This window comes from Varanus komodoensis, unplaced genomic scaffold (genome assembly GCF_004798865.1).
Source record: "Varanus komodoensis strain SLA01 unplaced genomic scaffold, ASM479886v1 scaffold23, whole genome shotgun sequence".
Classification (NCBI taxonomy): Eukaryota; Metazoa; Chordata; class Lepidosauria; order Squamata; family Varanidae; genus Varanus; species Varanus komodoensis.
In genome coordinates this window covers 4,762,851-4,778,627 of record NW_025335627.1, presented here as the reverse complement: position 1 = coordinate 4,778,627, position 15,777 = coordinate 4,762,851, and the positions used below count along the sequence as shown (strand labels likewise).

At 41.4% G+C, this 15,777-nt stretch overlaps 1 protein-coding gene across 3 annotated transcripts in view; it reads left to right on the top strand.

The window, feature by feature from the left end:
* SPATS2L (spermatogenesis associated serine rich 2 like) overlaps positions 1-15,177 on the top strand; it is a 98,248-nt gene extending 83,071 nt beyond the window's left edge. For all 3 annotated transcript variants that reach the window (XM_044431845.1, XM_044431843.1, XM_044431844.1), the window contains exons 8-12: positions 7,060-7,118; positions 9,046-9,155; positions 9,673-9,775; positions 11,621-11,844; positions 13,798-15,177. In XM_044431845.1, the coding sequence (XP_044287780.1) occupies positions 7,060-7,118; positions 9,046-9,155; positions 9,673-9,775; positions 11,621-11,844; positions 13,798-14,196 (895 nt within the window). In that variant the 3' untranslated portion in view covers positions 14,197-15,177. The remainder of the gene's footprint in view (positions 1-7,059; positions 7,119-9,045; positions 9,156-9,672; positions 9,776-11,620; positions 11,845-13,797) is intronic.
* Positions 15,178-15,777: the final 600 nt, after the last annotated feature.

The following is a 15,777-nucleotide window of genomic DNA, read 5'->3' as shown; positions in this document are numbered from 1 at the left end:
CCTTCCACTGTACATAAGCAGAGACTAGGGAGAGGAGAAAGCCATACCCACATCCCGATACTTAGTAGCAGCAGTGTTAGAAGAGGCCCTTGTCCCTGCAGCTCTGCCCAAAGGGGCAACCTCCTTTGGCATCATCCCATTTGGGAGCCTCACTGCCCCACTTTGGGCCAGTAGATACAGTCCTTCTGGCCATCCACAGCTGGGAAATGTTTGCAATTAGCAGGCCTTGCGGGGGTCTCCTCCTTGCAGGACTGGAGCCTCTGAAATATCTCTCAGCAGAGACTCATTCCAACTAAGCCGCAGTGCCAGCCGGGAACAAGAGGCTGACAAGATGGCAAGGAGGCTGAGGGAGAGGCTAAGCTGCGCAGGAGAGAGGGCTAGCAGGGTGATGGAGCCAGCACTCCCACCTTTGCTGAGACAGCCCAGGTCTGGGAGATGGCTGGCAAGGTAAGCAGACCATTTAAGAAGTGCTCACCGTTCCCACTAAGCAGCCCTCAAGCAGCAAGTGGAGTCAGCATCTTTTTGGAAAGGAAGAGATGGCTCTCATATCCCAAAGAGAATACCACACTCATTCATACTGTTTCGTAGCCTGTCAATAAAAGGACTGCTTCTAAAGTCTCATCTGAGTCTTCCATAGTGGCAAAGAGACCTGCTCATGACACTGTGTGTGTTTAGACAGAAGAAGGTTCTGCAACTCTCAGGATTTCCCATGCAGTATTGCTGGCTGGGAAATGCAGGACATGTTTTTGTGTAAACATGCCTAGGATTGTGTCCTTAATTGATATTTTTAGAATGTATCCACTTCACAAAATGTAAGATCCTAATTTTTGACGGCAATATGTCTTGTTAGGGTCCATTCTGCAATACTGCCCCACCCCCCTGTGTTCACCTATTTAATATTTACCAGATAGCTTATTCTTGGATATCAGTCCAATTGAATTACTTTGAATCCCATGTTTGAATCTTTTTCTATTAAGAGCTTTATTTTTGCAGTCAGAATAAGAATCAAGTATAATCCAGCTTGATATGCAGATCTTGGATATTGTGCAAATAGGATAGAGCTTATAATGGAACAATATTGTATTTTGAAATGTTGCAAAAATATGTAATTCAGTGGCTGTCCTCCTGGGATCATAGCTGAATAGAGAGCCTACCCACATTTCTTTTCCAGCCAGGCAGGATTTCTATTCATCAGCCCTGCCACGGTGCTTCTAATCACTTTTCTACATCTTGCAATCATGCATATATTTGCATTAAGCACCCCAGAAATTCTTTTTACCTTAATACACACATTCTGTTGAAGAAGTGCAAAGTGTGTGCTGCTGAAGGTGCTTCTTTGTCTCATGATGAACGAAAAACAGTTTTGTCGCATTTTATGTGCCAATCGATTACCGAATACTCAATTAACATTTTTGCAGTGTTAAGCGTTCAGAAGCTAGCTAGCACCTTACCTGAATTCCACTCTAACCCTGTGCAAATATCTCTGTCATCACAGCAATGCAAATATCCTTCATGTCTCCCTACATATATGCCTTAGTGGGTTGTGAGCAATAGTCAAAGCCCTCAACAAATCGATGAAAATGTATCCGGCATCTTCTGTTGGGCTGCTGCAGGATCACTGGGGTAGAGTGCAAATCTTCTCCACTCCAGTCATCTTCCCCAAGAGAAAGTGGAGTTTGTTCATAGTAAGTGACAGCCCGGATTTCTAGTAGAATTGCAGGAAAAGGTGTAAGGATTTGATCTGATCAGACGGTAAGGAGTACAAAGCTGCCATCACCAATATGTGTGCACAGAGAGAGAGAGGTGGGGGGAGGGAGGGAGGGAGGACTATGGAGACTGGACCAAAATACAACCATCCAAGAAGGAAAGGAAGCTTCTCTTGGAGACCAACGAACGGGCTACATAATCGGTGTACACCAAAAATGACTGCAAGCCTTGCCGGCCTGGCTTGATAACTGCAGAACACAAAGGTGCAGAATCAGGACAGCTAAATATGCATATTGCTATTAATTATGGGATAAGAATTTCAGTCCTCAACTCTTAATTTTTTTAAAAAAGAGGACTGTTAGTAATAGTACAACTTCAAATTACAAGACCATCATTTGCAAATTTCAGAAATGTTATTAATTAAAATCTGTGGAACTTCTATGTTCATCCTGATAATACATCATACATGATTAACTGGAGGTTGAACCTGCTGTCCTCCTAGATACACCCAGTGTCCATTAGAATATACATTCATAGGGCTAAGAGGTGGGCAGTTTTTCCCTCACTCCAGTTTGTTTCCATCCATGAAAATGCCTAACCAAGCAAACAGAATTCTTACTGATAGAAAACAAGAGATTTGAAGCAATAAGGAAGCCATTTATGTGGTTTCTTCCAAAGCCCTTCAGAGCAGGCAACTCTGAAGCATGTTGTAGGTCAGGTTCTCCCTATGGAGGGGACAGGCAGCTTTTGCCCTTTTCAGAATAGCCTCAAGTCAGCCCAAATTAGCAAACGCCATGCTCAACCTGGATCTTGTCTAGCTTGTTTTCATGCTGAGAGACTGTTCCCCCTGCCAAACATATCACGGCTGCCTGTGGGCAGCCATTCCACATACATTTTATATTTGGCAGGTCTGCCTTCAACTTCCAAAGCCTCAAAGTGTGAATCATAAGACAAATATATTCATTCATAAAAAGCAGATTCTTCCTGACTTTGCTATTGTGTGGCAAATTCACAGAACCAGTTTACACCACCTCAGAGCTCAGCACTAAAGCTGAGATTTCCACAGAAGGCCACAAAGGTGCTTCAAAACCAGACCCACCATTCTAGAAAACTATAAGGTTAACAGATACTTGCAGGACCTTTAATCCCCTACTACAAAGAAGATGCACTCTTGCTAGTGACAAAGCTGCTGTTGATTAATGGTTTCTCTATTCTTGGCGGTAGTGTTTACACTTTTCTGCTTTAGATAGAGCAATACTACCTCTAAAATATCAGATGAGGAGTTTGGGAGTGCTCATAAACAGCTTTGGAACAGATGCTCAAATAGCCTGAATATTTTTCACCTGTTTGACCTTTGCTTCAACTACATCCCCTCCTGTACAGAGATAGATTGGCTGCAGTGATCCATGTCCTGGTAACCTCATGACTAGATTATTGCAACACAGTAGGTGGAACTGCTTTTCAAAACTGTTCAGAAACACAGCTGGTAGGATCCAGCAAACTGGTGTGCTGAGAGAACGAAATTCACATACACAACCAAGCCACCCATCTTCATTATTTATCTGCAGCAAAGCACGCAGAAAAAGCTAACATGCACACATGACAGAATGCCCTCTTCACTCTCCACCAACCCACCCCAGCTTGCTCCCTTTCTCTGTCCATGGTATTTTTTCTGGGTACCTGAACATGCTGGAATACAGACATGTACAGTTTTTATTTTCAAAGGATATCTCAGGCCCACATGGGATCCAGAAGTATTATTGGAAATGAAGCCAGCATTTCATTTCGGCAAATGATGCAATTGGCTATTTTTTAAGCAATGTACAAGGATTTTGTTTGCAAACATGCACATGCAGAAATGCACATTCGTGCAGCTCTCCTGTCAATATAAATATATATAAAAAAGACCCACGCTACAAGTCCCCATGACTTAAATAAAGCTGGTCTGCTTCAGAATCTGCAGGTCAGATTCACAGAAATTCAAACAATTTGAAACCATTGTGAATTTCTCTAACATCCATAATTGTCAGTCAATAAATCAGTAAGACAAAGGTATTGGGAGGTGTAAGACAGGAAACTGTTGTGTTATGTTAATTCAATATTACATTTCTACCCTACCCTTTTTCTTCTTGCAAGGAACTTAAGATGACTTACCTGATCCTCCTCTAAGGCAGGTTTGGCTGAAAGTGAGTCACTGGCCCAAGGTCACCCAATAAGCTGAGTGGGAACTAGAACTCAGATCTCCTCTAACCACATTACATGAAGAGGATGTATCCTCTTCCTTTGGGACAAACCCAAGGATCCCCTGCTTGTCTTTCTTTCCCCCATATTACATTAACAATTTTTCTAGGGGGACTGGGTCCCTACTCTAACACAACTTGTGTAATGGTGTTCTTATTAAGCCCTGTCTAGAGGCAGAGTGGACTCCGGGGGTGGTGGAGGACAGGAAGGCCTGGGGGAATGTTGTCCTTGGGGTCGTGATGGGTCGGACACAACTTTGTGACTAGCAACAACAACAAAGAGGCAGAGTTACATGGCTAGTGGGGAATGATGGATGAAAATTGGGTGCCACATGCTGATCGAAACAACCCCGGTAGTGTGAGGAGAGAGCAAGAGGAGTACTTACGTTGTAGTGTACATCGCCAGCTGCAACGGAGTAGCAATGCAGGTTAAGTGTTTAGCCCGCCAGGCAGGTCCTTGCAGCTGTCGGCGCTGAGACCAGTGTGAAGCAATGCGCCCTCCCCAAGGGGGCTTTCCTACAGAGTGTAGGAAGTGGACAGCAGTGCTTTACAGTTCTCTATATGTCACGTTGTAAAAAGGCAACTTAAAGGTGTAGACAGTGGTAGCATCAGAGTATCTCACAGTTGATCTACATGGTTAACATAGCAATTACTAATAGAATACTTCCAATAATAATAATAGAAAGAGATTGCCCCCTAGATGTCTACAAAATGTTTGATTATATTTCCTACATGAGTAGGAAGGATTTCACTGAAAGGAACAGAGGAAAGAAAACGCATTCAGCCCATCATCTCCCCTGCAGATCCCCCAAATCCCAAGAACGATGATCTCAGCCCAGGCTGGTGATCTGCATGGCACTGCATGCACCATGGCTGAGCAAGTGTGATTTGGAGTGCCTTCCCATCCCAAGGCACAGTGCTCCCACCGACTTGTCCTCTGGCTTCTTGTTACCTAATATTAACCCCCCCACACACACAAACACGCATGTGTGCAAACCTCCCTCCCTCCAAATGTGTACCTGCAGGCCAGGAGAAATCTCCATCCCATGAGTTCTAAATTACAAAGTAAAGTCACTAAATATTTCTTAATCTGGAAGTGTGTTGAGGTAAACAGCAAGCGGCCACTAACGCAGTAACGTGTTGGCAATACACCCATTCTGTACTCAGAGAAGGTGGGGGGAGGGTATCAGGAGTGGGGGCATTCCTGGCCGGGTCACAAGCATTCATCAGAGACAAACAGCATGTGGGTGTAGGCGGACTGGAAACAGAACCCAGCTGCCAAGCCTGAATTTTAGGGGATTGTCCTGAGATAGATCATCATCATTCTGAACCACAGAGACCACACATAGACTGCCATCTGCTGGGAAATTCATAGTATATATAAGTTGTTTCTGAAGCTGCTTTGCTAAATCAAACACTTCTAAAGTACAAAACAGATGGGTGCAGTAAATAATTCAATTAAACACGAAGTTCCAGTGCATAAAAGCATTGCCAGAACCAGAGCAGTATCAGCTGCTCTTTTTGGAGAGAGTATTAAAAAATTCTAAAGAACTGCTGCTGAGGAAGACATTCTGTCAAAATCATTTGGGACCAGAGCTGTTTAATGTAACTATTCTCAGTAGCCACTGAGACCTCTTCTTTTGTGCCTCGGATATTTATTTATTTAAAACTTTTATATCCCATCATCACATGCCTCGGCATCTCAGGATGGCTTTCCCCTTGTGTGTCATTCAGGCATTTGCATGATCCTGCAGAGACTTGATACTTTCCTGGGTATTCCACAGTTATTTTTCAGTGAACATCAGCATAGCCATCTTGATAGCTTCTCCTAGCAAGCCCCGCTAAGCTCACGGGGGATTTGCTGGGCATTTTGATGTGTAGCAAACAGACTATGTTAACATATGGCAAGAAACCTGCAGCTTCCCATAAATCTTCTCAAATCAGGAGACATTCTCTTGCATCCTCTTTTGAAAGCTGTACCTTTCTGTTTAGGGGATAAGGGATGGGAAAATCCACTTCTACCAGCCCAGCAACAGAAACCTAAATCTGGATCCAAGCCAGACAATTCAATCACACTTTGACATTAATGTGGATCTGGTACCATTTTGTCAACACCACAGGAATGAATACTAAGCAATTCAGCCTTTATAGAAATTTGATGCAATGGCTATTTTTGACATACCAGCGTTCCAATTAGTGTAATCCAACTTTCCACAGTATGGTATTTCATTCAACCTCAGCCAGCATAGCCAGTGGTCAGGAATCCTGGGAAATGTAGTCTAAAATAACTGGAGGGTGCCAAGTTGATGTCATCAGAAAATTGAACTTACAAAAAATCAAATTTAATTAATACAATAAGGAAAGAATTATATATGCAGGCACAACACTGTTATCAGTGGCCAGACAGTGTTTCTGTAAATGTATACCTGTGAATAATGGAAAATAAATGGGATAATACTTAGGAGAAATTTCTTTGGATTCCCCCCTCTAAAAACCATAGTTACCTTAAACCAAGAGATGCTGGGAATGAAGAAAGGTGAATGGAGTATTCATTACAGTTGCCTGGGTTCTGATTGATAGCTATATAGGATTTGGAACAGGGTGTAGCTTGGCACAGAAATGAAAAAAGCTGCATCTACATGACTGTTAAAGGGCCACAAGAAGCCTATCTTTTTGTATCTCTCCATCCTAACTTGGGAGTATATAAGAAAACAGAAGGCAGAACTCACTGGAGGAGACAATAATGCTAGGATAAGTTGAAGGCAGAAGATGATGATCAGACCAGATAGGAGATGGAGTGATTCCCTAAAGGAAGCCACAGCCTTGAGCAGGGCAAGGCTGTCAAGGACAGGACAGGTTGGAGAGGATTCAGTTGTACAATCACCCTAAGTCAGAGACAACTTGATAGCATGTAACAAAGAAGTACACAGGCCTGATTTTAATAAAGGAATGATGTATCTGACAGTGTCCAAACATGGCAATGTGTTTTTAAATTTGCTCCTACTTTTATCGCATTCTAGAAAAAAATATCTAAATATTCTTCCAAGTTTTTCCATTTAAAAATTCATGTTTTTCTGGTCTTCAGCTAAATCAGTTTGTTTTCAATTTTCAGTATCATAGACAAAGAAGTGGCTTTAATGGCAGAACTTGACAAAGTTAAAGAAGAAGCCAGTAAGTATAAACCACTCCAAAGAATATTGTGTGCTTTGAAGCAACTAGAAAGGGTTGTTTTGTGGCTGCTTCTTTGCACATGAAAATGAGAGTTCATCTGCTCAGAAGCAGTACTTCATATTCTGCCTTGAATGCATATGGACTGTGGAAAAGTTTGAGACTTTGTTTTCTACCAGGTTTTCCCCACCTGAAATTAATAGACAGTGATCTGACTTGCATGAAATGACAATCGTTGAGGTTTACTAACAATGGTGAGTTGTGGTGTCATCCAATGCCAGGCTGCTTCTCACAGGGTCTCTTCCTTTTTAGCAACAAACCATCATGGGAATGCATAGATTTTATCACTTTTGTTGGTCTTTTACAAATGTGGACTTCAGCTACCTGATATGTGTAGCCCATCCTGGTCCACTATATTGAATGTTTCAGTTCTCAACGGGAGCAGGGAAATGGAACAGATAATATACATGGAAACTGGGAAGGTGAGGTGGCAGCAGATAAGCGAATTTGTGCACAGTTGCCAGGGTCCAATGGCTAAGTGGCCAACAGAAAAATCAAAAAGGGATGGAGAGCAGCAAAAGTAGCTGAATCAGAAGTAGTAATGGGGCAGCATCTTTCCCTTGGCAATGCTATCTTGTTGCTTTTAAATGTTGAGCTGGCACTCCACAATGCCCTCCTCCTTTTCAACACAACCCGCACTCTCCTGCCACTCCCGCAAAGGGAGATAATTTCAAGGTTCAGACTTTCCCACTGTGAGAATAATAGGGCTACTGTGCATTCGAAAGTTGCAGTTTTCCACCTATTGCGTTATTTTTTTAAAAGAAAAAAAATGATTCTAGCAGTGAGAAAAAGCTTCAGGGATATGATGAAGGCTAGTTAAATTTTACAATCCAGAGAAGGAGCAGGGGGAGATGAAAAGGAGTGTTCATAGGATTTCTAGAGCCCAGGGCCCCAGTCCTCTACACCTGTGTTTACAGAAAGCATTCTGACAAAGCTGTATAATTTGCGTATGGTTTTATCCACCGCTACATGAGCAGGTGTGGGATGATGCCGCCCTCCTACCACACACCAGGCATCTTTCAAGAGCCTTTGAAAGGCTGCAGAGGTTGCAGTAGGGAAGGAGGGCAAGATTGCTTGCACAGCACTGAATGCAGCCCATACTTTACATAGGTTGTAGGTCTAGCCTTTCTTAGCACAGAATTGTTTCTGCTGCCTTTGCTGCGTATTGCAGGAGCCTTAAAGTTTTGTGTCTTGTACATCATTTCTTGTGGTAGTTTAGATTTCATTCAGACATTGGCCAGAAGAAAGAACGACTTTTTAAAAAAAGGCAATCAATTAACCAAACATTCCAAAATAAATATTGTGGACAAAGTAATAATAATAATCGGGCATATCATCTGCCTCTGACTATACTCAAGACAGCTGTTCATTTTGGGACAGAAATTTTGAAGGGCCAAAGTTCAAATAAGCCCACCAACTCTGGGCCAGCTTAGATGTTGTGATAAAATATGTGGCTGCCACCAAAACAGCCACATGTTTAGTTCCACCCTCTCCTAAGATGTAGTACAACTTCAGTATCCTGACAGCATGGCAGTCCATGTTTTCCAGCTCCCACAACAGCTGTGGAATGTGGGCAGAAAAATGAAAGGACAAGAAATTGTACTAGATACTACATGGAGTGGGGAGATGAGATTTGTGGCTCCACTAGAGAATGGTTTGTTAATTCATTGCTTTAGGTGCCTCTTTCTCTCACTGATACAAAATACACAAGATAAAATGTTAGGAGCACAATCTTGAGCAAATTTTGAAAGCATAAAAGCCTACAACGGCATGTTGGGAGTTGTAAGCCAACTTCGGGCTAAGCTTGCATAGAATTGTGCCTCAAACTTGCATTAAAAATGTTTTGGCATTATTTCCTTTTGTTTGGCAGTGGAAATCTTAACTGCTCGTCAGAAAAAAGCTGAAGAATTGAAGAGGTTGACAGATTTAGCTAGTCAGATGGCAGAGACCCAGCTGGCTGACCTACGGGCTGAAATTAAGGTTGGTTTTACAGGCCACTTCAATTTGAGGAATGGTTTACCTCTCTAAAAAGAAACAGACAGACCAAACAGTCAAGATTTCAGCATCAAAAATCAGGACTGAACTTTCAAAATTAATTGGACATCTCCGCTGACTTAGCAAAAGGGAAAGCAAAATTCAAACACTTCTTGCAATTTGCACCAAGAGTTCTCTGAACTATATATGTGCCAAAATATATGCACCAGCATTTGGATATTATTTTTAAGGTTTTTTTTAATGTTTGTACTCCAGATCCACTGCCTCCCCCGCCCACACCCACACAATTATGCATGATGAAAAAATACTGCATTATTGGTGCTGACTCGGTAGCTGTGGGCAGATTTCTCAAAGGATAAATGTTCCTAAAGGCTCAAAGCCTGAAGTGTGCTCCTCCCCGCACAAAAAAATGTTTTCAACAAATGAGGCATTATACTAATTTTGTGAAAGGTTTTAGTTTATCACATACGACAATTTATAATAAAATACCCCCCCATTGCAGCACTTTGTAAGCGAACGGAAATATGACGAAGAACTTGGTAGATCTGCCCGTTTCTCCTGTGACATTGAACAGCTGAAGACTCAGATTCTGCAATGTGGAGAAAGTAAGTTTCAGTTAAGCTTCTATTAAGTTGTGGGAGAACCATGATCATGTTGCTTGTTGGTTGACTAGAACGCCCTGCCTTTTGGGAATTGAGGTGGGAAATGGAATTGAAATGGAGTGGGGGAAATAAGCAAAGGGTTGACGTTGTTGCGCAGTCACACTCCACTCATTTCACACAACCACCCCAACTTCTGGACAACATAAAGGATTGATTGCAAGACTTCTGGCCTTGAGTGCAGGTCATTTAGCGGGGCAGAATATGTGGCTTCCAGTCTCCATTGCGAATGACTCATCAGTAAAAGTTACTGACCAAGGACTTTAAAAATATGATAGAAGAACCCTAGTTGTTATCCTTTTGGTGCAGTATGCACACTGTAGAGACCAGTAAACCCCAAGCATGAATACCCAAAAGTAATGAGGTGTTTGTGCCTCTATTTAAGCCCTGTGTTCATCTAGAAATCAACTTAAAAAGCTGTGGTAAAATTTAAGTCCAAAGGCAAGCAGACATTAGTCACAACCAGAATTGTGTAGGGTGACTACCCCAAGTGTAGGGTTTTCCAGAATTTTTTTTTCCAATGCTCTGAACCTGATCCAGTAAGTTTGATTGATATTTTGTAAATAAAACTTAAATATACCGTGTTAATTTTATAAATATAATTCCATATAAATATCCTAACCATGTTTCCAATAGCCAAAATTATTTGGTAAGTTCACTTAAATGTTATACGCAACAAATTCAAAACTTTACATGAAATTTATTTTTACTGATTTGGAAGCATTCCAAGATATGACAATCCAGTAGCATATGCTTTGTAGGATTTTTCTTACATTTTAACTGTGTGTGGGGGGTTCATTTTTTTTATTAAATATGTATACTGCATTTACAAACAGCTCCCCCAAATCTGCCCCTGATGCTTGGGGAACCCACCAGAATAATATGCATGGTAGAGCTGGATTTGCAGGGAGAACTAGCAACCCCCCCCCCCCGTTATTTGAAGGCTCAACCCTTTTGCAAGTAGGATTCCTTCCATTGGTGGAAGGCGATCATTGTATATTTTAGCATGCCCAAGAAGCTGTGTATTAAGTGCATAGACATTTCTTAGGCACAGTCATCTTCTAAAAAGTTTGTTAGGGCTTTGATATGGTCTCATTTGATTGGTATAGAATGCCTGTTCTTCCTCCTTTCTAACGCCTAGTATAAACACAGCATGGCACATTGTGCACTTATTTCACTGCTAGGCAGGGCAAGAGCCACAGCTCACTGGTGGATCGTCTCAAGTTCAGGCCCCGGCATCGCCAGCTTTAAAAAAATCAGATAGCAGTAGATGGGAGTGGCTATTGTCAAAGAATCTGGAGACTCTGCTAGTTAGAATAGGCAGTACTGGGATAGTTGGACTGATATTATTAGCCCAACCAAAACTTTACATTACAAAACTTTACAGTAGTCTGCATACTGCAAATACATGCATGCACACACAGAGAAATACACTCACTCTCTCTAGAATAGATAGATAGATAGATACGGCATGATATAGTAGTGTTTAATCAGGAAGAGAAAGGAAAGAGGGATGAATCAGCAGTAGTTTCATGTCTTTGATAATATGGTTTTGTCCTGAAATGAACCAGGAGCATGTTGACAGCTAGTAAGGATGTCGTGTTTGCAGTTTCTGTCCATCCAGGATGCATAGGCAAGAAACCCAAATAGACTTTTGGGGCAGTTGATAGGCCCGTTTTCACTACTATAATGAACAATCTTATGCCTTGGGTTAAACTGAAGCCATTCTGGAAGCCAGTTCCAATATATCTTAGGATGTAATGTTAGGTCTGAGCATATTTTTCCTTGTAGTTTCTCACCCAAAGAATAATTACTCCTCAAGAACACCATCCAGCACTCTGCTTCAATCAGCAGCTTTGCACACAGCAACCAGCATACAAAGCACATATATCCAAAAATCTAGTCGGACTCGTGCCAAGACACCCGATGGTAAAGCAGCAATGGCTAAAAACTCAAACCAAGATACTGCCAGCACCACAGAATCCTCTCCTCAGATAATTTCAACAAACAAACAGGTAAGGTCCCGAGAAGAAGAGTGACTCATGAGGCAACTGAAAGCCAGCATGCAAAATTTCAAATTCACAATTACATAAGTAAAGTTATAGAAACAGATACCTACAATGGACTTGATGGTTCATCAGGCCTTATCTGCCACCACTTACAAATCTGTCCTTACAAAAAGACTACTCTCTTGAACAGCCTCAGGTCTTGTTAATGTCTGCTGTGCATAACCTTAGGTTATGCACAGACCTTAGGTTAATCCTCCTACCTGAAGAATGAAATCAAACAAAATTAAATGGTCTTTTGTATTGTTCTTAAAGGCTTCTAATAATGGATATCCCACCAGAACCCTAGATCAATTTGGTGAAACCATGATCCTTACATTTCTAAGAGAAAACACCCACTCTGGGCTTCTTTCTCCTTTAAATTTTTCCCATTGGACTTTCTTCCCAGTTTATGGACAGTACAATCAGATACGTTTGTACAGAAATAAGTCCCACTGTGTTTGATAAGTTTTACTCTCAGATGGTACATAGGATTGCAACTTGAACTTGTTAAAGGTATGTCTTTCAAAGCCTTGTCTGTATTTTCCCATCCACAGTTTTTAGTCTTCCTGGGAATCACAGAACTAGTAATCTCAAGCTACTTTCTATTTTTACATTAAGAATTCTGCACTGGGTAGAAAAACTGTCAAGTCATTCCTGCAGACCACCACCTATTGAGAGTAATGTGACTTGTTTTAGATTATTTCAAAAGAAAAGCTGTGTAATCTAAGATTACCAGTTACTATAATTAAGAAGAGAAACACCCACAAGGTGGCTTGCAAGCAAAACAAAAAATAGAGTTATAAGATCACAGTACTGAAACATAGCAAGTCTCTGGGATCCTTCCAGCTGCCCTAGAGGAAGGGAGGCAGGGCAGCTGGAACAGGAGTCCGGTGCTACCTTTCCACCTCCCTCACTGTCCTGTACCTCTCTATAAGGCAGCTAATGATAGATGGCCCTTTGTGGTGGGTATGAGGCAGAGGGGAAAAAACCCACTGGAGCAGGCGCTTATGTCTTCTTTCCCAACTTCTCTCGCACACCTGCCACAGTGGAGTTGAAGTCCATTGCTGGGGACAGGGCAGGTAGTCCAACAGGAGAAGATACTGATTCAGTATGTCCAAAATCCTAAACATTTTTGCTTACAAGTGTTCCATTGAATTAGGAAGGGCAAATGTCACCCCTCTGAACTTTAGGTTAACGAAACTGTGCATCTTTACAGCCACAGTGAAGCTTCCTTATCTGTGTTATTGGTTGACCGATGCAAGTGGAAACTATCGAGCTGGAAATCTTTTGCTTGCAAACAAAAATTAAAATGCCTTTCTAGGTTAATTGGGTGTCAGATGTAATTTTCCAGCCTGAGAGACAGTGAATAGGGGAGAGCAAGGCAAGTCCCATAACCATTACTAGCTTTCCCCATCTGGCATGTTTGGGGTTGATCACCTCCTGAAACACTCTACAGTTGGAGAGAACTGTGATAGAAAGACCCTATCATACCATGCGACTATATTGATTCATCAAAGTATTGGGATCACTTACTGGAATCTCATGTCAAAACACCCGGGCCTCCTAATTTCCCAGCTGAAGCACCCCCAATAGTCTCTACTTGGCAATATTGTCTCAGTGTCAGAGGAATGCATGCTACAGTTGGTTGCCATTGAAGCAACTTGCAGTTAGCTAGGCTTTTAATCCTGTTGCCTTTTCTACAATCCCATTAGGCAAGCTTCATGTAATTTGTGGGGCTTTATACTGCCTACTGGCAGAGGCCACAAAAGACATGGAGTTATTAGTGGTACTACTGGCCTTGAGAATAATGTATATAATAGGTATATGTAGCATGTAGCATGAATTATTCTGCTTAGAGTTTAATAATAACCAGTTGAAAGATGCAACCACATTAACTATCATACTTTTGCCCCTTGACAGAGTGGGTCTTCTAGTCAAAGACGAAGATTTCATATGCAGTATCACGGTATTCGAATCAATGGCTCTCTCAAGTCACAAAGTGGTGGTAGTGACTCAGAGCAGAACAACTTGAAGGTTAACTCCCGACAAGAATACAGAAGGCAGCATCACAATAGCTTTAGGCCAAAAAATAAAGGCATTATTAAAATGCAGGAGCAATCTCCCCTTGCAAAAGGCACGGAAAATCTAACATACCCAGAGAAAACACGACGAAAGCATCCCATGCCGGGCCCCACAGAGCCCAGACCCTTGTGCAGCAATATTACAAAGGTTTCTCCATGCAATTTATGTCCTCCAAGTATAGAGACCTCCACAGATCCTCCTGTCCTTTCAGTGCCAGCTGTGACTTTGGTGGCATGAGGAGTGGGAAAAACAGACTGACATTTTCATCTTACCTTACTCACTAAAGGTGCTTTTCTTCCCAAAAATACTGGCAAAAATAGCTTGTGAAAAATACTACAATCGTGGTACTGATTTTTTTCCTTAACTAATACTCTTAGCCAATATTGCGCTTTGTACTTTGAAGACTTTGCTCAGTATACTCAAAATTATTTTCTCATAATGCAGCTTTTAGCTAGCCAGTACTTAGTACAACAGTCAAATTGGTGTTGGAAAATAAATTGCAGAAGGATGTCAATACATTATGTGTTTGTTACTGTCTAATTCGTTGTTTTATCAGTAGTAAGGGGGGAAATACTGACATCCCTGTTGTTGAACTGCAGTCAAGATGGTTGTTCTCATATAAAAATTGTTTTGACTCTTACAACATATGGAACCAAATTTTTTGTGCAGAACATTTCTTAGTTCTGTTTCATGTGACCTAATTTCATAATCTGAGCGATCTTCAAGATCAGTCATAAACATTTGTTGTAAACAAACTAGCTAACGAACTACATATTGATATTTTTCTGTGCTGTACTATTCGTATGAAATTGGATAAGATGCTTGTTTCTTCAGTCTGAAATTTATATAAGTAACACAATCCAGTTTTCCAGCCTCTTGCATCCTTTTTCTATGACTGTTAGATTTTATATTTGCAGACTAAAAAAAATGAATGTTTCAGCCTCCTGTTCAAGTATTTCTTGTACTCATCCTTGTGTCTTTAGCAGAGCAATTAAGTGGAGGAGGGAAAAATCAAAGTGGAGGAACTTTCCCTACCATCTTGGCAGCTCATGCTACAAAGAGAAAGATGGAGGGGACTGCATTTTTCCTTTCTTTCTGGGATTTTCTTTTTTTAAAGCTATACCTTCCCATGGCCTTTAATGAGGAGGAAATAGACTACCTAGTGATTATTCACTGGGCTTAAAAGGGCTGAATAGTGCCATCCCGCTAATCGACCATTGAGTGCCTTTGGGACCTGGTTGGCAAGTCCCAGTTCTGTTGGGGCTTGTTTTAAAGTCCAGAAGAACACTAAGATGATCTGCTAGTGTTGGGGCAGAAACCTACATGTTGGAAATAAAGCCAAGCTGCCTTCATAGTTTGGCAACTGCAAACCCTGGAGGTAGTTTTATATTCCCACTATTCAACTTCTGACTGAAGTTACTCCTGTGCAAAGTGCTGAAGAGTTCTCATCTTGAGGCTGGGAATCATCACATCAAGTTTCTGAAGGATTTCATCAATCTCTCTTTTCTTCAAAAAGGGAAGAAGAAACATACTGATGTGGGTACAAATAGATAAATGGTCAGATTTCTTACAATGGGAAGCACCTTCTGTCCTGTTTTCAGAAACACTGTAACTTATTGTCCAGAACAGTCATGGCAAAAAAGGAATAAAATAAGAGACAACCAAGAAAATACTAGTGATACAGTTCTTAACATTGTAATCCTGTGTACATCTGCTCAGAAATAAATCCAGTTGAGTTCGGTAGAATTTCCCCCAGGTATCCATGTGCAGGCTCTTAAGGGAAATGTTTACTCGTCTGTATTTCTCATTTGCAGCCAT